At 30.7% G+C, this 26290-nt stretch overlaps 1 protein-coding gene and 1 long non-coding RNA gene across 5 annotated transcripts in view; one reads left to right on the plus strand and one right to left on the minus strand.

The window, feature by feature from the left end:
* The window catches only part of chinmo (Chronologically inappropriate morphogenesis), a 148101-nt gene extending 122482 nt beyond the window's left edge, over nucleotides 1–25619 (minus strand). For 2 of the 4 annotated variants that reach the window (XR_013007095.1, XM_076413518.1), the window contains exon 1: nucleotides 25325–25619. Coding sequence is in view for 1 of the 4 variants with exons in the window: in XM_076413518.1 (XP_076269633.1) it covers nucleotides 25325–25337 (13 nt within the window). In the remaining 3 variants the exon portion in view is untranslated. Of the gene's footprint in view, nucleotides 1–25083; nucleotides 25272–25324 lie in introns of those variants that run through there. The other 2 variants (XM_076413522.1, XM_076413523.1) reach the window with 2 other exon arrangements.
* On the plus strand, nucleotides 11439–14506 carry LOC143201930 (uncharacterized). The gene is made up of 2 exons (XR_013007052.1): nucleotides 11439–12464; nucleotides 13905–14506. It is a non-coding gene; the product is annotated as an uncharacterized LOC143201930 (long non-coding RNA).
* Nucleotides 25620–26290: the final 671 nt, after the last annotated feature.

Genomic DNA, 26290 nt, shown 5'->3' on the forward strand with positions numbered 1-26290 from the left:
ATTATTTTATACTTATTATTCTCTATTCATTATGCCCTACTTATTTATTTATTTACCCATCCATCGTTATATGTTTTATTCAACTCTATTTTATTATGTCTTCGACTCGTCATATATTCTCCATAATTCTTAGATTATAGTAAATCAAAGGTAATAGTTTTATGGTTGCAACTGTAAAGCATACATAAACGCCACTGAAAGTGGTTTCTGCTGGCTCTTAGTGGCAGCGTATCTAGCGTGTGGCTTTTAGCGAGATTTTTTTAGTCTCCCTTGTACGCATTGCATGTCCATCATAGCTGGAGCTGAAGAAGTGGGTGCACTAGTAACAGTACTGTTAATTTATTTATTTATTTTGAGAATTTAGCTTAATCTTAGCGAGGTCTACTAACCTTAGTGACGGCAGATCTGGCGCGTTACTTCCCTTGATCTCATTGCACGCCATTAATGTTAGTGTTAGGACATTATCTGGTACGTCGTGCGTTATATTCCCTTCGTACCGTGTGCACATGTCATACTTCATCCAAGCACAGTTTATCATTGCTATCAATTATCGCTATTATCCATTATATGTTGTTTATTGACTATATGAAGCATACATAAACGCCACCAAACGTGCTAGAAATGCTCTTGGTGACAGCATTTCTAGCGTGTTTGCCTCTGGCTTTTTCCCTGGTACGCATTGCACGTTCAGCATAGTCGGAGTTAGGTGAAGTTAACGCACATAGAAACGTAGTTGCTTATTTATTGGTTGACACATTTACATATGTACTTGTATATATATATATATATATATATATATATATATATATATATATATATATGTATATATATACCGTTATCAGTTACCGTTATTGTCTGTTTTATGATGATTGTCAGTCAGTTATAGACTACTATGGACTAAGATTATTGCTAACCATCCTGGTTAATCTATCATTTTATTGCCTACCATCGGCATGATCTTTATTTGAGATTATTAATACCAGCCATTACCAGTATTTGTCGATATATTCATTTATCCATACCATATTTTGCGAATTTCGTGAAATTTTTATTCATCTTCAGAATAATATAAAATATCGTATTTCATATATATCAGTATATAATAGTAATATCTATATATCTATACTTCTAGCTTAATAGAATAAAGCACGATTTAAAGCTATTTAACTAAGAAATTAAAGAAAAATTAAGAAAAAATATTTCAATACTGCTAGTAATATCACTTAATATACAATACAACCATACGAATGATTTTATAAGTTGCTTTCTAAATATATGATTATTTGCCTTTTTTTCTCGAGATATAAAAATGAAACAAATGTAACTATACCTAATCCAGATATTTATTTAAGAATTTATATATTTATTTAAATTTTTCTCTTACAAATTGTTCTGTCTAGACAAACCGACTTAATGCACTTGTATGGTTACTTTTCAAACTAAAGTTGATACCGAAAAATAATATCTAGATTAACTAATAAAATCGAATATAATGAATTAGCGATATTTTTCTTGGTGGCCAACATCCATACCCTGGACCTTTGAATTATCTTCTTACCCATTAGGATCTGCTCTCACAACATTTTCAATGTACAATTCGTACAATATTAGAATATATAATAGAATTTTGAAGTTTCAATAAAGCATATATGTATTATCCTTTGACATTTTTATATTATATATTTATAAATATTAAAATAGTGCAATATTGGAGAGTAATTTTATTATTATAACACTAATTAATATTATAAAACCGAAATTATGGAATCGCATGGCACGGACAATACGCATAGATTACCACACACTGCATAATATTTGTGTGGTTCAAATATTACAAACAACATGGCGTTGTATCACTACATTACCCGCAAATATTAAATAAAAGAGACATTGACATCGTTGTGCAATAACCAAAATCAACCTAAACATTAAAATAACGTCGATTTATCAACAATCATGGGTTCACCAACAATGTTTATTCAAGAATTATCAGTTGGCTATTGAATTCAAGCATTATATTACGCTGCATATATATGGCAACTATATATGTTTCTGATAAAGAGGATGCTCCAAAAACTCACGCTATTATCTCTCTGTTATATGTGTGGACTTATTACATCACAGGAAGTTAAACATATATATTTGCCTAGTATACATAGTTAGCATCTTGTTAGACGGTGATAAGTTTATAGACCAGGTTATCCAGTGTAAACTAAGATTATAAATAAACTATAATTACTAAATTAAAGTAGCATACTCCTCCTTTTCTTTTTTAATTTTTTTGATGATAATGACGATCGTTTTTTTTACATGGTTAACTGACCTGACCGAAAAAAATTAGTCTAAAATAAATGGTGATTATAAATGGAGTAATTATTTGAAAAATATCAGCCCAAAAATATCGATAAATCGGGCATAATATTGTGATATTTTTACAGCATTCCATGCTGTAAAAAAATTATCATGGGACGAAAGACAAATCGCATTTGTGCGATTCTAGAGTTGTAAGATTTGACAACAGAAAAATACGAACATTTTGTTTAAAAATTAAAGATATATACAAAATTGAGATATATATATATCTACAAGTATTTAATACCTATCAATTACTATTGAATCACAAATAACCGTGAATAGACTACAACTGATAAAACTATAACAAAAAAAAAACAACAAATTTGCCGCAAAAGAGGATTTAGTCTGTTTTACATTTGCGGCAGAATTTTAAAATTTAAATGATGCCTTTCGATATACGACATAAATATATACAATAGCTCTTTCATTACACGTAACAACTTTCAGACGTGTTCTTTATATTATCAAATATTGTGCCAAGGTTGAGGAACGTAAGTTACAATAAAATACCTTGTCTTAAATTGCACTCATTAATTTATTTGAACCTAAGCGTTTGTTGCAATATGCAGTGATTCATATAAAATGAGTATTTTTAGACTATGACTAATTATTGAAAAATTGTTAAGTTAAATACAGCAATGATGCTATTGCAAGTTGCAAGATATAATATATATATATATATATATATATATATATATATATATATATAATGTTGATGACTGATAGTAAATTCAGACATTTTCAGTTCTAAATTAATTATTTGACAAATTGCTTATTAAAACATATTAAACCATTTATAGAAATACCTGATTTACAATTTGGATTTCGAAATCACCTCTCAACAATCCACTAAGTGCACAGAGTAACAACGGTTGTTGTTGTTACTGTCAACTGCTGGAAACATAACCTTTCAAAATGAAGGGGCATTCTCGACACTAAAACCTATTTCGGTTGGAGTTCCACAGGGCAGTGTCTTGGGACCACTCCTGGATCTGCTCTACACTGCTGATATCCCAACAACAAAACAAACAGTATTGGGAACATTTGCCAATGACATAGTTATCATGGCAAAAGATGTATCTCTGTCTAAGGCTACGGAAAAAGTACAAGTAGTGGTCAAGAAGTACTACAGATGGACTAGAGACTTATCCGTAAATAATAATTTGCTATTGTACAAGTAAATTCTAAAACCGATATGAACTTGGGAAATCCAGCGATGGGGATGGTATGTAAAAGATAATATATATAAGTATTTTTAAGAACAAAATCTTAAAAGGTATCATAGATGCATCCAGGTAACTTAGAAAATCAAGGGGAAACGAAACAGACCAAAAAAACCTCATTTCAAATTTCATCTTATAGTGTAGTGAATTAGTTATAAAAAACACTATTAAAACATTATTACTTTAGAGACCAAATAATGAGCGAGGAGTTCTTACGGATATATGCCTAGTTTTAAACTTAATTTTAAATAAATGCTATAGACATATGATCCATAGATATATATGTAGAACTATGAAGTTTCAACACGTATCATTTTATGACATATGGATCACTGAGTAATTGAGACAGTGGTTTTGTTGACGCCATTATTTTAAATAACTCACAATAACGAACAATTTTAATATAATAAAATTACATAACTAATATTATCCACTACATAGATATATATGTAGAACTACAAAATTTCAACACGTATCATTTTATGACATATGGATCACTGAGTAATTAAAACAGCAGTTTTGTTGACGCCATTATTTTAAATAACTCACAATAACGAACAATTTTAATACAATAAAATTACATAACTAATAATATCCACTACATAGATATATATGTAGAAGTACAAAATTTCAACACGTATCATTTTATGACATATGGATCACTGAGTAATTGAGACACCGGTTTTGTTGACGCCATTATTTTAAATAACTCACAATAACGAATAATTTTAATATAATAAAATTACATAACTAATATTATCCACTACATAGATATATATGTAGAACTACAAAATTTCAACACGTATCATTTTATGACATATGGATCACTGAGTAATTGAGACAGCAGTTTTGTTGACGCCATTATTTTAAATAACTCACAATAACGAACAATTTTAATATAATAAAATTACATGACTAATAATATCCACTACATAGATATATATGTAGAACTACAAAATTTCAACACGTATCATTTTATGACATATGGATCACTGAGTAATAGAGACACCGGTTTTGTTGACGCCATTATTTTAAAAAACTCACAATAACGAACAATTTTAATATAATAAAATTACATAACTAATATTATCCAATACATAGATATATATGTAGAACTACAAAATTTCAACACGTATCATTTTATGACATATGGATCACTGAGTAATAGAGACACCGGTTTTGTTGACGCCATTATTTTAAATAACTCACAATAACGAACAATTTTAATATAATAAAATGACATGACTAATAATATCCACTACATAGATATATATGTAGAACTACAAAATTTCAACACGTCTCATTTTATGACATATGGATCACTGAGTAATTGAGACACCGGTTTTGTTGACGCCATTATTTTAAATAACTCACAATAACGAACAATTTTAATATAATAAAATTACATAACTAATATTATCCACTACATAGATATATACGTAGAACTACAAAATTTCAACACGTATCATTTTATGACATATGGATCACTGAGTAATTGAGACACCGGTTTTGTTGACGCCATTATTTTAAATAACTCACAATAACGAACAATTTTAATATAATAAAATTACATAACTAGTATTATCCACTACATAGATATATACGTAGAACTACAAAATTTCAACACGTATCATTTTATGACATATGGATCACTGAGTAATTGAGACACCGGTTTTGTTGACGCCATTATTTTAAATAACTCACAATAACGAACAATTTTAATATAATAAAATTACATAACTAATAATATCCACTACATAGATATATATGTAGAAGTACAAAATTTCAACACGTATCATTTTATGACATATGGATCACTGAGTAATTGAGACAGTGGTTTTGTTGACGCCATTATTTTAAATAACTCACAATAACGAACAATTTTAATATAATAAAATTACATAACTAATATTATCCACTACATAGATATATATGTAGAACTACAAAATTTCAACACGTATCATTTTATGACATATGGATCACTGAGTAATTAAAACAGCAGTTTTGTTGACGCCATTATTTTAAATAACTCACAATAACGAACAATTTTAATACAATAAAATTACATAACTAATATTATCACTACTAGTTAAACACATTTATCCTGAAATAAAGAAAAAGATGTCAATACAACGATTCACGAAGCACTAATTTCGATGACAGAATTATATGAATTAAAATTGGTAGTGCTTGCTGTAGTAAAACAAGTATTATTTTGGGAATAATGGAACATAATTTTATTAAAAAGGCATGAAAACACCGAAGCCTTAAAATATGAACCCAAGAAAGTAATATTACCTTAAACAATTCTATTATAATGCAAACCACAAAAAAACATTCATGACTAAACGATATGATAATAAAAATTCTGCGGAATATTTTACGGCCACCGTGTATCCGAACGCCGAAACAATTCGTAAACTTTTTTTGTCCGTGTAAATTTTGGAACAGGAACCATGTGAACGCTAATTTTAAACTCTACCGCTACTAAAACGCAATAACATTATGCAATCATACGAGAGGTTAACGATATTTTCAATGCCAAACCTCCTACTCTGCAGATTGCAAATTTTACTTACAAATTCGTACATGGTTCGTTGAACAGCGCCCAAGATTAAATGATATTCATACACTCACCTCAAGAAATTATGGAGGCGATCGCTTTTTCGACGACGCAATAAAATATGTATGAGTTACGCACAAAAGAGCGTTTCCGAAGAATATCGGGGTCTTCATCGCCCTAATTGTAGGACACGAGACACGGTCACTTATCTTTCATCTTAAAACGATCGTTTTTCGGGGATTTTAGTCTGAAATCTATTGAAAAAATGTTAAAAGAACTACATAAAATGTAGAAGGCACTATATCAAATAAATTAAGTTAATTTGACACATTTATTTTCCAGTAAAGTTCATCTTCTTGGAAGTTATTAACAATAGCAGCAATAAACAATTAGAACAATAGCCGGCTTGGTGGCTCAATGGTAAAGGCGACAGGACGGTCCATCTACCGTTGCGATAGTCGCGAGTTCGAATATTGATGGGGATGGTCGTAAATCTATGTTTGTGATTGTTTAATATTTATGATTGTCCTAGGCAAGAGTGCAAAATCTAGCAGGCTGGATCAGACCGGATATCTTCTGGAATGATTGCTAAGTTGGTAACTCGCCAGTCGGTAGGCTTAATGCCGAGGACCGTGGTGCGGAGTCCACTTTAAGCTGTAGGCCCAGTCCAGATAAACCCCTAGTTGGTAAAAGGAGACTTGCGGAGACATGAAGGTCTTTACAGCTGAACTCGTCTATCCTCGCCACTTCTCTTTCTTAAAATAAAACAATTCAAAGTAAACTAAACATGTTTTTATCCCGATTATATGGAGACCATAAGACTACACTCTTTGGAATTCGTTCGGTAAACTCGAACCAACTTACAAGGATAAAAAAAGTAGATGAGATGTTGGACTGACTATCGTTACTCAAAGCATTCTTTAACATAACTTACTGGAATTCAGACAGTAAATCATAATTTGGCGTGTAAGATAAGATCACCAAAACGTGCATGAACAACGTCAAGCTCAAAGAATCTCCAGCAGAGATCAACTGGTATATGGAAACATCATTGTTTTAAAGAACATCCCTGGATCGTAGATTTAGAAAAGTTACAGAAACACCCTTTATTCTTCTAGTCTACTGGAATTTGGGTAGAAGCTTGTAGTTATTCAGCAGTATCTGAGTGAACCGTCGGAATCAAACATCTACATCAAATGTTTCAGCTGAGCTGTTTGCCGTTTAGAAATCATGAAAATAGAAAACATGGCCCAACTGAGCTGAGACCAAATGGAAAACAAGTTATAGCCAATGAAATCGGATTTCTTCTCCTTTCCTCATTTCCAAATTCAGAATCTGTTAAGTTATGCTTAACTGACTTATTGCCAGAACAATATAAATCCATCCATCGCCTTTTGCTGAGGGGTGACCCCTATCTATGATACCTTCGTTGTAGCACACTTATCCTTTTAGAATGTCACTTTTTGAGAGAATATTGAGAGCTGAATTTAACTCCCTGTTTATCAGACTTGTTCATCGCGGAAAATCTACCCAAGATTGGATTTCTTGAAATCTTGATCTTCTGATGGTGAATTTTGCAATCCAAATCCATCTGTTTCTTATAATTCGTACAACATTCTTGTGAACTGTCCTCCACTGAGTTTATTTGTCTATTTTTACTTTTTATGACGAATTGTACATTTCTATACAGATACAAGTGTGTTTAGTGGATTACCGTTTCTACTTTGTTATTTTTATATTATTATATTTTGTTATATAATTATCTTTAGTGGGAATAATACATACGTGTTGGGAAGATGAAAATGTCGAATTTATAATCTACTGGATTTTAAGGAAAAACTTACAGTGAAAAGTGGCAACACACAACATATATACAAAACAATACAAAAATGGGCTGCAATTTGCTTAGTTGTGGTCTAGGAAAATTTCAAAATATGAAATATTGGGCAGAAACATTACAGTTCATACAATCATCAAAGAGTGATGAATGATGGTAACATACAATCCATATTATCAAAGGGTTTTGTTACAATTATAGTCGGCCCCTTTTCAGGAAGGAGATGCTACGTCATGCGAATGATACGCCACTGGTGTTATTCCACCACACTCAGATTACGTTTTCAAGTATTTACCTTATTCATGAAATAAAATTCCTTAAAGTAACTAATATAAATCAAAAATATTGTGTATATATGTCAAGATACGTATCAGATACGGATAACTATAATTATAAAAAAATACGAGATAATCCCACGTAAATTCTTAATAATTTTCTTTTTCCTTATACCGATTCGAATCAGACTACCATCATCGGAACCACGATTAAATGAAAATAACGATCTCGACCTCCCTCGTTTATGAAGAACGCGCGATGACGTAACGAACACCTTGAAAAACAGATGAATCTCGGTTCTTTAAAAGGATTGAATCACTTTTCCGTTGTTACGTCACTCCGACAAGGTGCCGAATCGTCATTAACATACAAATTCGCCTCGGGATTATACACGAAACGTACATGCAGAAGTAGTTATTAAAATTCCCCGCGTAATCTGATAATAAAAAGTGATCGGTGATGTGTTTGCGAAAGAGAAATTCGAAATACATGGGAAAACTACGACGGTTATGTATATCTTCGTAGAATTCTACGGAATTATCTCATAAAAATGTGTTATGCGTTTCACTCTGCTGGGGATTTAAATTGTTCTCGATCATTTATGTCACTCTTAACACAATAACTCACAAACTTATAAGCAGAATATAATATCATGAAATTTTAACAGCTTTCTTTTGAAGACCAACTGAAAAAACGGTGAATGCAATGTGTTACGCCAGGGATTTTTCAGTTCATATGTTATGATACATTTCTAGCGTTGGGAACTATCGACTGAAAACAGTCGATAGTCGCAAAACAGCCGATAGTCAAAAAACTAGCGACTGAAAATAGTAATTACTAAATGTACGGTTCGACTGTTTTGTTCAATTCGTGATGTCAGACAAAGATGTACCCATTATTGCCATAAAACCAGACAAAATATTTTACTATTTATCATTCCCAATTTTAATCTTTATGCCCTATTACATTAACAATCTTGAAAAATATCATATCGTTATTTACAATCAAACTACCAAAAATATCATAAAACTACATATATTACATATAAATCTATGTAGGCATAAATGGAGTATATTTTGGTCAAGGTCCCGGCTAGGACGACAGAGCCAGAACGTTAAAAATCAGTCGAATGAAACTAGTAGAACCAACTGTAATAGTCGATAGTAAATAGTAATAAAATCAGTCGGACCGAAAACAATCACTGGTAAAAAGTAGTAAAATCAGTCTAACCAAAAATAGCGTCGATAGTAAAAAGTAGTCAGTTACTAAACAGTCGATAGTTCCCAGCACTGTACATTTCATTAAAACAAGCACACGGAATTAACCAATAAACCTATTTTAAATACATTTGTTAAACACATTTTTACGAATCGATTTCAGTTCTGTCTTCTATCGATTAAAAATAGGTACTTCGAAGTCGTAACTAACTAAGTAGTTTTGGCTATAGATTAGTTCACAATGATAGTCTTGCGATATTGTGTATTGTCACGACTCAAAATTCAAGAGATTTTGTTCCAAAAATCCACCATACTTTTAAAATTAATGGCGCCTTTATTAATATACACTACAACAGAAAACGTGAGGAAAAAGAATGGCCGATATATCATACCACTCATAGTTTCCACCCTTACTTGACTCTGAACTTAACAGCATAACATATACTTGTGCTCGATAAAGTGGATTCACCGTAACACTTGTGTAAACTTCGCGTCATTATAGAGAACAGTTGTTCCAACCTAGAGACAAAAATAAGTTATCCAATACCTTTTCTCTAAGATAACTTTTTTTACCAGAATATATCTCAACTTTCTGTTTTTCTCTTTGCATTAGTACATTTACAGTTGTACATCTAACTCACTTTCACTGAAATATTTCAAAACATATAAACAAGAATTCTAGTAAGAAGAACAGTTAAAATTCGAGAAACCCCATTATACTATATTTCTAATAAATATTTAAACACTAATTACCGTTCAATGTCAGATGCATTATACATCTAAAGAAGCCATTGACCTTCTACATTTAATCTTGTTCTAGCTAACTCAAACATGTTTTTAGTAAATTTAAGGATCATAAATATTGTGCAATTCATGAAAATGTTTATAAATAGTTCTAACATTCACGACAATTAAAAATACGTAAAGTTAACGTATATATATATATATATATATATATATATATATATATATATATATATATATTTTACTGAAGTTCATAAGAAGTAAAAGAATATTCTACGACAATAACTGGACAAATATTAAATCGCTAGTGTGATCTGAATTAATTTAGATCAAATTTATATATACTCTACGGAAAACAAACTTCCCGCAAAGGACTTAAACAATTGAATGAGTCGAAACTTGAACTTAAACAATCCGCAAAATTGTTCTGAACATCCCTGGAATTGTAAATCTTAACGGAAGCATTCCTTGACATTCACTAACTGTTAAACCACTCGTTATTCGCTTGATATATCACCGTGTGATTTTGTGATACATCCCCTGAAATAGGAACAATATTTTAAATTATTAAAGCTATAAGAGCTATAAGTGACTTATAATTTCCACCACTGTCTCGAACCATAGAAAATTCGGATGCAACATAAGGATAGACGAAGGTGTACTTTGAAGGTAACTTATGTTAAAAATATTTGTTACCGGATTAGCCTTATTAGAAGATATCAATCCTAATATAAAACCACAACACTTCCTTAACGAATATTTCATAATATGTTGTTGAGTCCTTGTTAAAAATATCAAATATCTATCTAAAAATCTTGTCTAAACATATATCAACATTTCAACAATACAATATACCGATGTAGTTCCTTAATTGCAAGTCTTTAAACAATAACATTTTTTTTAGAATGTTTAATAGCAATGAATGTTGAATCTTTAGTACAAGCGACAACCTTGGAACCGCAGACACGTACATACATTTACACATGATGTTGTGGCTTGTTTATAAGTTACCAAACTGAATTACAATAGATAAAAGAACAGGAAAAGTAATCCTAAACCATAAGAAAATGCCACTGATTATAAGGTAAAGGTAGAACACGAAAAACACGGGTTGGTACCAAGACTGTTAATTAATTTTGAGGTTTCTATAGTAGATGCCATAACGTGTGTTTCTATCAGATTTTTATAGTATATTTCGTATTATTGTAGATTGTATTATTCGCTATATCTATATTATGCAAAGGTTAACATCCACTGGCAATCATGTGGTTTTTAGGAAGTATTTTAGTCTAGAAATTTGGAAAAATCCAACTTTCTCATGTTTTCAAAGCTTTTTACGAACGATAGTATCCAAGGTTATGACAACATTCACAACACTTGGTAAAACATCATCGACGAAGAGGGACAATAGGTAAAATCCTATATTAACTGACAGAGATTGACGAATATTAAAAAAAAATTGACCAGCAAAAACGACGGTAGAACGCAATACTCAAGCAAAACGCCAAAAAGCTAACACTCATAGAAGGCTGCCAACTCTAAGCAATATAGTGATATTCAGTGCCATACTCCAAAATTATAATGTGTCCATTCACATAGCTAGAAGGGTTCAGTCTTGGTTTGAAAAGTTTCAGAATATCATCAAACATCTTCGCTGGTAGATAAATGCTAACATAATTGAAGTAATTAGCGGATATTTCACCAAGAATTACAGCTGTTTTAAAATCAAATGAAGGCCCAACACCTTATTAATAAATAAATATATTGTATATATCAAACGTTCATATTGTTTTGTCCATTCCTTGTAGATAACATATGGCCCACCTTATATTACGAAATAGTAACAGATGCTAATCACAAAATATCAAAAGGTAACTCGAATTAACAATGATTTCCTCCTATTTTTACGTCAAATGTAGACAAAACTAGTTCTAAAACATCACACAATTTCATTAATAAAAGATACAAGAATAAATTTCCTTCGGATGGTGGCATGTTCTACTCGGCAACAGTGGTCGACGGATCGACTTTCAAATAACGAACGAGGTATCTACGCACAGAAATGTCATCTAGGATATCGAATATGGTCGTTTATAATGGAAGACCATCACATGTTACATGCTATCTGTAAGTATGCCAAAAATTAGTTATGCAGATGTAATTATGACACCTATTAAATATTCATTCGACTGGCCCGACCATCCGATGGACGTTGACCACGACTTCGCCCACGTTTCGGCTTTTAGCAGGTTGGTATCGATTATAGTTATATAGTACCGTCGGTTTTCCTTTTCGGCGGAGCGATCTGCCGGTATTGGCTCGAGAACTGACACGCACAAAGTTAGTAATGACCTTCCAGCTCGATTCTCGCATTGAAATGATAATAGTCCAAGCAGAATCGTCATTTTTTAATTTAATGGGAATATTCTGGCCCAGAAATTGGAAAAATGTTTTTTTTTAAATATTTTCAAAGCTCAATTCTAAAAAAAGTAACTTCAAAGCTAAAAATTTCGCAGATGAATGATGTTTGACTTTTTTTACTTATTGATACGATAGAAAAATGTTGGAGACGGCTCACACCAACTTTCAAGTCAATCGGTTCAGTAGAACTTGAGATATTATATCAATTGTCTCGAAAAAAGTAGGTTCGACAAAAATGGGTTTAAAGTTTCGTTTTTAAAATAATTATATATTCGAAAATAGTTAAGTTCACAGCTTTGAAATATGAACAAAAACTTTCTTTCAAAACGACTTTCTACGAAGAACAACGTCCTAAACAAATGATTCATAATACTTCTTAGTACCTGCATTCCCAATATATGAAGGAAATCACAACTGCTAGCCTTGGTACAATCTTGTATCCGAAAATTGGTTAATTTCACAACATCTAGATAAATAAAGCGTTCAAGTCAATTTTTTAACATATGTTTCTTGAATTTAAACTGCACTGAGCAAAATATTGTAATCAACAAAATGATAGAAAATGTTTTTAAAAACATTTATTAAAAATTTTAATTAAAATTACTATTGTATCAATTTTTCTTAATAAATGCGTTTAAAAGTTAAAAAAATAATAATCAAAACACATAAAAGCACGAGTACCAAAAAGGAACAACTTTAATGACCAAAAATTAATAAAACGACCTAATTTAAATATGAGGACGTTGATAATTTACCATAGTCCTTATAGTTCATCTTGAAAGAAAGTTTCCATCATCTATAATGATACAAAGAAATAAGTCATCCATATGAGAGACAAAGACTCAGAACCCTCATGGCGGACGGATTATTCTTATAGCTGGATCGTACGTAGATTTATATATCGGAGCACCCTGGTGCACTATGCCGCAGTACCGAAAATATAAAGTAAAGGTTGCAAAAATAAAAATTTCTATTTTAAAATGGCCTTCAGGTAGCCTTGGCTTGAATATGGTACCAAATAAGACACAAACAAGTTTATTCTGTACAATTATCGAATTAAAAGGGATTATTTTTTAATCTAGACAACTTTCAGCCAGAATACTGTAAGGCATTAACAAGAAAACCAATATAAAAGTGAAAATTAAAAAAAAACAACCATATTTAGTGTGCTACCTGGGTTATAAAAGACATTTTTTTGGTTTTTAATTATCATAATAATAATTGATTAACTTTTGATAGCTATAACATTTATTAATAATTCATTGCAGATATATTGTTCTTCATGCTGGAAACCTCAAGTTCAAGGGCCGTGGAGAAATAAACCATAACCTGTTTTGGTTGTGGTTTGAAAATTATTCCTTAAAGAACTTGGTGAAGGAAACATCAGTTTTCGTTATAGGCAATACACCATAACATAGTAGACCGGTGGAGAAGAGCAGAACACACTAGGGAGAAATACAGTGATATCAAAAGGACTTTACAAGGATATACTACACTGAAGGAAAGAAGAACTAAACGTAAAAGGCAAATATGCTCTGAAATAAAAATAAAATTACTAGGATACACAATTGTTAATTTGGTGAAGTAGGACTCCAGGGGTTACCACTACATCAAAAAACGCACCCAGAAGTCTCCCTCATAAGTGGTGTGGAAAAGAGTTCGATGTCAATATAATAAAACACAACCATAACCTACCAACTATTGTATATTTATTATAATGTATATATAATGTACTATATTATTTTAGCATATAAATTATATTTGATAACATTTCTGTTTCAATATTTTATTTGAATTAGAGTTTTGTTATGTCATAGCTAAAATGAACTAAAACTCAGTAAAAAGTTAATGAGACGTTTTGGACGTCTTCAATTTGAATGACGTGAGTTCACTGTTTTATTGTAAGGACTATGAATATAGATAAGATATTTCCAATCTTAAGTACTTAGTTACATCGATATCACATTGATAGAATAACGTAACAACATTTACGGAGAGATAAAATAGTGAAAATACCACATCAGTTATTAAAATAATCGAATGGCGGAATGACGGTGCGTTCAGGTGAACACAATTAACAAAAAAACGCCATTAGTTCCCGCATAAATCAATCGCATTATACCGTACTATGGTAATGACACGAAATAAAAGGCCACCATTTGAACGTATAAAAATTACCGGAAGTTTAAAACGAAGGACAACGAAAGCTAATCTTGAACTTTAACTGGTTATTATACGACAAACGCGACGCGAAAAAGCGGACAGAGAGCGTAAATAACAATAAATACCAAACAAAACACGCACAAGCAAGGAAATCGACTTTCGTTCAGTTCGTCGCTTTGCAATTCTCGAATCGCAATCTTCGAAAGTCTTGATTTTGATAAGTAAACGAAGCGATATCCGAATGTTCTTCATTAATCCTTATTTTAACTCATAATTTCTATTACCTGAAATATTATCCAAATTTAGTAGTTGAAATTGAAATATCACTGTATTAATGCAAGTACAACAGAACAATAGTAACAAATTAATTGATAAATTAAGATTTTACTAAGCTTATCTAATGTAATGTGTAATGTATTTTGATCTTAGTATTCAAATTGTTAATCACAGAGCCAATAACCTAGCAACGTTAGACTCAAATGATAATTTAAAGTTAGATCTAGAATATTAACGTAGTAATAGCTTAAACTGATCAAAATCTTTTGTCTTATCTATTAAAAAAAAATTAGGAAAAGAAAATTTATAGGATTTATATGAAAACGATAAATATTAATAACAAAAATATAGTTGTAATAACAATTAATTAATAGTATGTCAATGTATTTTCATAATTTATAATGTTAACAGTGTTATTCATTTCTTTTACAGATCTATATTACTTTTGTCTATCATCAAATCTTGAAAAAAAAACATTTTGCCATCATATGGCGTCAATCTGAAATTAAGATTTATTGCAGTAATTCCTTGAAAATATTCTATTTCTAACTGGAAATTTTCATATTAGTCATGGTTACTTTTTCGCAGGAAGTGCAATGAATAGACAATTATATTCTTTCTGACTGTTTTTAGAATGTAGAGTGTTTTTTGTATATTTACAGTACTGGTTATAAACAGGGACATCCTCAAATAATATAAAATCATCCTATTGTAAACCAATATCAGTATATAGATGTGGTATACAATTAATATATAATTTTAATTTATTCAACAAACTGAAATCAACTGATCTGTCAACTATGTTTATGAATCAACTTGCGGAACCATTTCATACGTGTTTGTCGTCGAAACTTTTGTGAAATTCACTGGATATCATCAAAGACAAATTGGCGAACGAAGGTATATTCCATACTCACACATAATTTTACTACTACCAGAAGCTGTTCAGGCGGGATAACGACTACGTATACCGGTAAAAATAAATCGGTATATTTCTAAATTAAAATGTATAGTATTATCAATTTAAACTGTAATATTATTCTTTTCAAATATTAAGTACATGCAGCATGTATGTACTTATTATTATTACCGCCTTTACTTTGCGTAAGATGCACTTTATCTTTCATTGTTTAACTAATATAAATTCATAAATAAAACTGTTGATATAAGGATAAAACAAACACGAAGCTCATGATGTTTTAGATTGTTAGATTAAAAGTATCAATTAATAGTTTACAAACAACATTATATATAATATTTAATGTTACACTTTATATTTATTAAGAATAAATAAATATTTACCATGTACTTGATACTTTAACTAGTTGTAGAAGGTTATTTTATTAGTATTTATATTATTCGTTCATAAATAGTATCATGTTTGTAAACTCATATTACTTTTTGCTGCGAAATCGACACATATAGTCTATTCAAAGTATATGCGTCATCAAGATGTTTAATGTATTGCCTGCCGCAATTTGTAAATTCGTTTTAGAATCAGACAATATTTTCCTTCTCATTTTATTCTAGTTGAAAAGAGACACAATGCTGTCTAATTAATTAGTAGGTAGCCTGTCAAAGTCATCCGGTTGTCAGACGTATGCAATATTCTTAAAAGTAGAGAGCTTATAACTCGTAGAGAACGTAGAGAGTTTTTCGATGTACTATAATGTTGAAATAAATTATATTTGATAACACTTTTGTTCAATTATTTTATTTAGATTAGAATTTTGTTGTATGTCAAAGCCTTGATCAATCAAAGAGTTGATGCGGAACCTTGCGAGGTTTTGACGTCACAAATTTCGATAACGCATATAGAAATAAACTTTGAATAGACTAATTGAAAACGTGTCTCCAGATAGTGCTGTAGATATAGAATGAATTGCCTGATGTAAATCAAAATTAGAAAGTTCAGCATCGGGACTTCCATTTTCTGAAATTGTACTTCTTACAGATGGGAGATGGCATATAATAAATAGTATTGATTATTTTGATGCAGAAAATAGCAGATGCAATTTAATTATACCAGGTATAGCGGAAAATCCTTACCGGTTTTTCTAACACATGTCGCTAGGCTTGAGTATGCAATGTTATCATTTAATACATATGTAGCTTTATTCTGCTGGCATCAAGCTTCAAAGCTATACATGTTATATTTTACGAAAATAGCAACGTAATAGTTTGGTACCTAATGAAAAACGTCAAGTTTCGTGCCTGAAAAGATGCATTTGCAGCACGCATCACAAGACAAAACTCTATGTTTGGTGGGACCAAAGCAGCGTGGTGTATTAGGAACTGTTAAAACCTGGTGAAACAGTTAATAGTGATCGCTATAGACAATAAATGATGAATTGGAACCATGTATTGATCAAAAAATGCGAATAATGGGCAAGTGATTTAACAGCACGACAACACATCGTCTCATAAAGCAAAACTGATCAAGGAAGCGTTGAAATCACTTGGATGGAACATATTATCGCACCCGCCGTTCTCTCCAGACCTTACCCTGTCCGACTATCAACTTTTCGCATCAATGGGACACGCGCTTGCAGAGCAGTACTTCGTCAAATTCGAAGAAGTTATTTAGTTTTGCTCAGAAGACGAAACCGTTTTTTTTAGGAATGGCATCCATGAATTACTTGAAAGATGGGCAAAATGTATAGAATCAAAGGGCCAATACTTATACACTAGCACCTACACCAGTTAGTGGTACAAAAGGTGTATTTGATTATATAAATACAGGTATGCTTGTTGGAAGGCCTCTACCGTAAAGAAACCAAATAAAAATTTGGAGACGCAAATTACTTAAGTGTTAAAATGTTAGTTTTAATTACCGTGTTAAAATTACATACGCTAATATATGTAAGCATTTAATGAAAGTCTAATGGATGACAGCTGGTAGTTCCGGATCTATCATATCCATTTTTACGACTGACTGTCACGAAAATAAGAATGAAATCTCGAATACAAACAGTTCCACGCAATAGCAACACTAACTGTATTTCTTCATAGCGACACCTCACGGCTACAGGTCAATTCTTGCGCATAATAAAAGCAAGAATGTCTTACGGGAAATTTCGAGGTTTCTGCATCGATGGGAATCTCGGCATCTTAATGTTAATGGAAATTCCATTTAAATTAACCGAGCAATCCGTCTCCAGTGAATGAATAATGAACGGCGTATATTATACGAGTATAAAAGCATGTTCGATTTAAATTAATTAATTTGGAAAAAAAATCAAACGACGTTATTAAGAATCGATTGGTTTTCGAACGCTGCAGGATATTTGCATTGCTAAATACGGGCTGATAAATATTCCGAGATACACGCATCACATTATAGCCAAATATTTATGGTTTACAGTTACGAAAGTATGCATTATAAATAACAATTTTATGAAAACATTCGCTTGCGGACAAGTGGGTTGTTATAAACAATTGTATCGACGCTGTAATTTCGTCAAAATAAATAACGTCTTCCAATAAACTATTATATTCATTCATATTGTAAAATGCTTGATGAGCAAGTATCATAGTCAAAATTTTGTGAATTCATTTGTATTTAAGACTTTTAGGTACTTTAATTAACTCGTGTTATTTATAAATAAAAAATAGTTTATTTAAAAAGATGTTGAAAGTATGTATTACTATATTGTCCTATTTTACTCATGATGTTTCAGATTGTTAAATTAGAAGTATTGATTAATTGTTTACAAACAACGTTATATATAATATTTAATGTTAAAGTACTATTAATATCTATTAAGAATAAATAAATATTTATCATGTACTTGATATTTGAACTAGTTGTAGAAGGTTATTTTATTACTATTTGTATTATTTATTCATAAATAACATCATGTTTGTAAACTTATTTTATTTATTGTTGCGGAATCGACATATAAATATATTCGATTTTTATCAGAGTGAAGCACCAATCATTGCCCATCTTCTTCTGGACGCATTTTTCTCCTTAACAAGATCTAGTGTTTCGTGCTAAATTTTATACTTTCTCAAGAAAGATGTTAATTGAAAAAATGTCTCCAGATAGTGGTGTAGATATAGAATGAATTTCCTGAGGTAAATCAACATTTGATATTATTTGATATTATAAATAACAATTTTATGAAAACATTCGCTTGCGGACAAGTGGGTTGTTATAAACAATTGTATCGACGCTGTAATTTCGTCAAAATAAATAACGTCTTTCAATAAACTATTATATTCATTCATATTGTAAAATGCTTGATGACTAAGTATCATAGTCAACATTTTGTGGATTCATTTGTATTTAAGACTTTTAGGTACTTTAATTAATTCGTGTTATTTATAAATAAAAAAAAAGTTTATTTAAAACGATGTTGAAAATATTTATTACTATATTGTCCTATTTTGCTCATGATGTTTTAGATTGTTAAATTAGAAGTATCAATTAATAATTTCTACGCAACATTATATATAATATTTAATGTCAAAGTACTATTTATATCTATTAAGAATAAACAAATATTTATCGTGTACTTGATACTTGAACTAGTTGTAGAAGGTTATTTTATTACTATTTGTATTATTCATTCATAAACAACATCATGTTTGTAAACTTATTATTGCTGCGGAATCGACATATAAATATTCGTTTTTTATCAGAGTGAAGCACCAACCTTTGTCCATCTTCCTCTGGATGCAATTTTCTCCTTAACAATAGTTTGATGAATAAGTACCATAGTATTTTTTTATTCATTCGTTTTTAAGACTTTTAGGTACTTTAATAAATTCGTGTTATTTCTAAATAAAAAATAGTTTAATTGAAACGATGTTGAAAATCTTTATTACTATATTGTCTTGTTTTGCTATCTACAACCTCTTCCCATTTCTTGAACTGGCATATCATACACACACAATCATATACATGTTCAAAATAAGTAAACATGTGTCTGATGCTAAAACATATACGGTGGTTGTTTACACGACATTCCGAATAAGCTATTGGCAAAAAAAAACAAATGAAACAGTGTGAATATAAAAATTGCAAAATATTACAATTGTTCGACAACCGTGAAGCTATCTGAAGGCCGAAGAGATAAAAATCCTTTAAAATTAACACGGTCTTATAGAATTATGTGGATTATACATTCGCCAAACACTAATTAATTTTGGGTCTGAAACCTTAGATCTGGATTAAAGCTTTTGTTTCAAAAACCGTGTACGTTTATATGTGTTATATATAATTAATAAATAGTTTGTTTAACATAATGTAAGTTTCTACCAGCAAACAATAACTTTTAGCGGATTTTTTCTATTGATAATATATAAGAAAAGTAAGTTTCAAGTTTAAGTTTGTCAAGTTTCGATGGCAATATAATAAAATGACATATGTGTCAAATCATAACATTATATACTTAAGCCTAGCGACATCCGTTAGAAAAACCCGAAAAAATGTCTTTCCGGTACACCCGACGTCTTAGCAGAATATTGTACATCTAATATAGCTTTGAAATATAGTGTAGGAATGTTCGTCGGGCCGGTCAGTCGGTCGAAATGTTTGGCTGCCGCTGCAATTATTTGTCAGAACACTCACTACTATTTTTGGAAGGAATTTGCACGAGAACTGAAAACACTGGTTGAAGAAATACTGTTTATTTTAATATTAAATTATACATGTGGCCGACGGGAGAATTGACAGAATATTAGGTTAGGTCGAGGAAGTACGGTAGCGCTGTGGAAGTGGTACTATTACAAGGGGATGGAGAAAAGAAAAGAGAGCGAGACGTCGTCGTGATGGTCTTTTATAGCCTGGCACTGCATGTTATCAATCCACCGGCCAACGTTTGTACTTTTTAGTGAATTAGTGGTGGCCTAAATGGTCGTGGCGGTCGCCACAATAGGAAAATGTACTGGCTAATTGGAAGAAAATCACAATTATCAGTACATAATAAATTGCTATTATATAAGCAAATATTGAAATCTATATGGACATACGGAGTTCAATTATGGGGATGTTCCGTAAAGAGTAACATTAATAAAATACAATTTTTTCAGAACAAAGTCCTGAGAGGTATTGTGGATGCACCCAAATACTATAGGACTGATTACCTACATCGAAACCTTCAGATACCCAGAGTCAGTCCATAATTCAAGAGAATTGCAAGGGGGCATGAGGAAAGACTCCATTCTCACACTAATATTGAAATATTGCAACTTTTGGATGCCACCAGAACAGGACACAGACTCAAAAGAATCAAACCATCTGATCTTGTGTAGTGTTGTGTAGTGAGTTGCATATATTAAAAAATTCAGCAGTGACATGTATAAACATTTTTTCACCAGAGACTGAGTTAGGGCCGATGGGTCCTCCTAGTTATATACCTAGATTTAAGTTATCATAAAGACAAATTGTAGATTAGACGGAAACGACTAGTAACAATATATTAATTAAATAATAAAAAAAAATCTAATATATCTAGAAATATGTCCCGTACAATAAAAGTTACGCTACCCAATGCAATAAAACTGAAAAATCCAGGAAGACTAACCAAAACATGCTAATATATCAAAAATAGCAATGCCACTCAGTTTTGTCAATTATTATTTATTGATATTTGTTCTCGTTAAAGATAAAATTCAATAATAAATGCATTATATTCAGTGTCATTTTATTAAATAACATGTGTAATAAAAAAGGCATCAATATAAATACATAAATATTAATCCAATTATCATCAAAAACACGCATGTTTTATCTTGAACGATTCGTCTAGTACTTTCAAACTTATGCCTAGCTATAACCTCACATCGTATTTAGAAATCAGTTTCAAGATCATGATTACGATCGACTAACCAAACAATCAAGTACACCTGAAGGTCAAGGTTTGAGATTCATCGGGTCTATATTTCAAGTCGCACACAAAAACCGATCGCTTACTTTCACAAAATGATTTGGTTTCTACAAATTAATTATTAGATGCAGACAGGCAATGCGAAAATGCTCTCAAAAAAATTAATAATTAATTAAATAAATATTAAGTTCCTTGGTGGCGCAATGGTAAAGGCGATGGGACGGTGCTCCTACTGTTGCGATAGCCGCGGGTTCGAATCCTGCTGGGGAATGGTCGTAAATTTATGTTTGTGATTGTGACAAGGAAAATGATCCGAGTCAGGCCAGTAACCAGGCTGGGTAAGACCGGATGTCTTCTGGGATGGTTTCTAAAGTTAGTCACTCGCCAATCGGTAGGCTTAATGCTGAGGACCGTGGTTCGGAGCCCACGTTAAACTTTTAGGCCCAATCCAGATAAACCCATAGTTGGTAAAAGGAGACTTTAAAATATATTGAAAAAATTAATACATATTAACATGTTTGTTATTGTGGTTGGTATGTCTAAATTATATCAAATTATTTAGCAAATTACACTGCAAAACAAACAAAAGAAAATGTATTGAACTGTACGACGTCATTATGGTAACAAATTGATAAATTATGAATTAAAAGATATTTATAGAAAAAGATTATTATCTTTACAAAACAAAGTTTACAAATTTAATTCAATTGTTATAAAATGTTATAATATTAACTAGTTAATAGTTTACACACATACTAGAAATAATATTTTTTTAAAATCTGATATAGCATAACAATACCAAGGAATTGAAATATAAATTATAACACATTTAGTTACACTAAAACTAGCGTCTATTATTAGAATATTTGTTGTTAAATGTTTTAAGTGGGCTGTACTATGACAATATTAATAATTTAATATCAAAACAAACCAAAATATATACATACATTAAGTAATTTCCCCATTATACTATAATAAATGATGTAGAGTAATATTAATTCAAGTGCAAATATTCGTCACAGATATTTATCTGACTTGATAATAAATGTACTAATTAATTAAATCAATTATATTATGGTGCTAAGTGCAATTCAATATATAAAAAAGTGATGTGTACATAATTTTTTCATTAACATAAAAAACACATTATGGCTAATAAACAATGACCAATATTCACAAGTAAGTAATCCTCCTAAGTATATTTTGATATGTTTCTTATATTAATTTTAACTGTATAATTATAAATTACATTTTAAAAATTAAAATACAAAAATACATTACCTAACTTTCTTATTATAATTTAATGAAGGATGCAGATGAATAATATGGAATTAGAATGAAAATGTAAACAGATATTAAATTCCATATAATTTCATATATAACATTTATTAAAAATAAAAGACAAAGAAATATTAATTGATGTTCTGTGATGAATTATATTATTAACTGTAGAATTCTCTTTACATTTTTATGTAAATAATACGTTTTATAGTAATTATAAATAAGTAAACATAAATATAGAATTTTTTTTTATTATTATTAATTATATGCCTTAATAAATTTCACATATAATTATTTAATATCGGTCTCCTTGTTGTATTCCAAAGAGAAATCCTTTAAATATAGATAAAACAAGGAAAATTATTATACTCTGATGTTAGAGCAGCATGGTATTTTCGGGTGAGTAATATTGCATAAACACTGATTAACCTGCAGGCGACGCGGAGATTTTCAGTCACGAAATTGTGGGTAAAAAGGGAAACAACGAAATAAAGAGATGAAGCTACTCACTCACCTCTCATTTCTGTCGTTAACTAAACACGATCGCACGAAAACCACGCACCACAATAGCAAAAACCAATAATAAAATGCATAAGAAACAGATACAAATTGTTTATTCATTGTTCATAGAACTTGGTGCAATTATATGTGGAAGCGAGACAAACGAAACTCCACAAAATGGTTTGGTGTCAGCAAATTAAATTACTAAATGCAAAGAATGCAAAAATGCTCCGAATTTATATGTTATTATGGTTCTATCTAAATTATATCAAATCAAAAAAGTGAATAGGTTGATAAAAATGTTAATTTTTACACACAAAATAAAGAATATGTACAGAACTGTATGACGTCATTATGGTAACATATAGACAACTTATAAATTAAAAGAAATAGGCCGGTATAAGATTTTCATATTTATAAATTGTAATTTATTTGTAAAATGTATTCGATTATTGCAGAATAGCCAAAGATTACTGAAGGCGTATTCAAATTAAACTACATTTAAATAATTTCCTCGTTTTCAAACAACATCTAAATGGAAAATAATATACACAAATATTCAAAATAGCATGATTTTGTTTAAATTAATATACACCTCAAGTATAATAATGCTAAAGAATTGAAATATAAATATAAATTTTATCACAAATTAACACACAATTAGAGTTCACAATTCGAATATTTAATATTTAATTATAATTATTAAATTTATGATTAAATTGTATTAAAATATCAAAATAAACCGTAATATATAAATAGATGAAGTAATCTGATTATTATACTGTAATATATGATGCAGAGGACTAATATGATTTAGAATGAATATATTTGTCACTGATCCTTATCGAATTTGACAACAAATATATAAATTAAATAAATTAGTTACATTGTAGTACTAAGTACAATTCAAAATATGGAAAAGAGAGGTGGATATATAATTTTTTCATTATATTTCATCTTTCATCGATCAGTACTCACTAATAACTAATACCCTTTCCTATATCTTATAAGTTCTTTATATTATTTTTAACTGTATATTAAATACCTAATTCATAAATCAAATTATACAAATACATTAAATAAATAACTCTCTCATTGTGATTTATTAATGGATGAGTATGAATAATATGGAACTAGAATGAAGACGTAAAAATATATTAAATACATTTCACATATAAAATTTATTATAAATTAAAGAAAAGAAAATTTTAATTGATGTTCTGTAATGACTATATTTTTATGTAAATGATAGCTCATTTTTTAAAATATATAAAATAATATATAATTTAATTTTTATTTTTTAAATATTATTTTTTTAGTTTCATAGTAATTATAAATAAGTGAAAATACAGAAAATTATATATTTTATATATTGTCATTCATTATATACCTTAATACATTACACATATATTTATTTCATATCGGTCCCCTTGTTGTATTCCAAAGAGAAATCCTCTAAATATAGATAGAACAACAAAAAATATTATACCCGGATGTTAAAGCACGGTATTTCCGGGTGAGTAATATTGCATAAACACTGATTAAACTGCAGGCGACGCGGCGATTTTAGGGCACGAGATTGTGGATAAAAAGGGAAACAACGAAATAAAGAGATGAAGCTACTCACTCACCTCTCATTTCCATCGTTAACTAAGCACGATCGGACGAGAACCACGCACCACAATATCAAAAACCAATAATAAAACGCATAAGAAACAGAAGCAAATTGTTTATTCGTTCATTGTTCATACAACCGAATGCGACGAACGATATGCGGAAGTCGGATGGAGAGAGAAAAAAAAAACCAAAACACCAAAAACCAAAATGACAAGAAAATGTTATTCTTCGCTGCGAACACGCACAAATTGCACTTGTGTGTATTTTTGCAGGTCGCCTATTTCTGGCAACCAGGAAAAAAAGTTGAAACGCGAATGTTTTGGGACCACCGTTGCCACGTTTAGTTGTCGAATTTTTTTTTATCGGACCAATATTAGCATTGTACAAACAAATGCGAAGATGCGCGATAGCCTTGCAGCTAACAGCTAATGGTTTCGGTGATAGCGGCACGATAACGACATTGTTTTTTAATCCGCGGTGGCTTTACCTTCTGCAATCCGAAGGTTCCTTAACGGTAACCTTTACGTCACACCAATTAATTAGACGGAAAGCTAATAAAACGGTTTTTTTCTGATCGGCGTAAAGCTCAGGGTTAAGAGTCGCCATTGTTCGGTGTCACTCCAATCCCGTCATTCATCCTCCGTTTCATACGATCTAATCTAATTACCGCAACATTAAATAAATATTTATTTATGAACAAGATAATTCTTGAAATTTTATCTAAACACCGATTCGAGAGGGAATGTGGCAACAGCGGTTCTATTCTAATGTCGGTGCGGGCTAATGCCGAAATTGCGGGACGGCGGGGGAGAGGGGCTGGGACCCGAAATTCGCATAGAGGACCAACATCTATTACGTAAGTCGCGGTGCACGTTTGCGAGTCGCACGCCGCATATCAACGTTACAAGGTTAGGTGGTGGCGGCGTTGCCGAGTCTCGCCTTTTTCGCCGATACTTTACGTAAAAAGCGAAATGTATACG

Source organism: Rhynchophorus ferrugineus, unplaced genomic scaffold, assembly GCF_030347505.1.
Source record: "Rhynchophorus ferrugineus isolate W39M unplaced genomic scaffold, kcgeb_rfMv2 rfM9, whole genome shotgun sequence".
NCBI classification, from domain to species: domain Eukaryota; kingdom Metazoa; phylum Arthropoda; class Insecta; order Coleoptera; family Curculionidae; genus Rhynchophorus; species Rhynchophorus ferrugineus.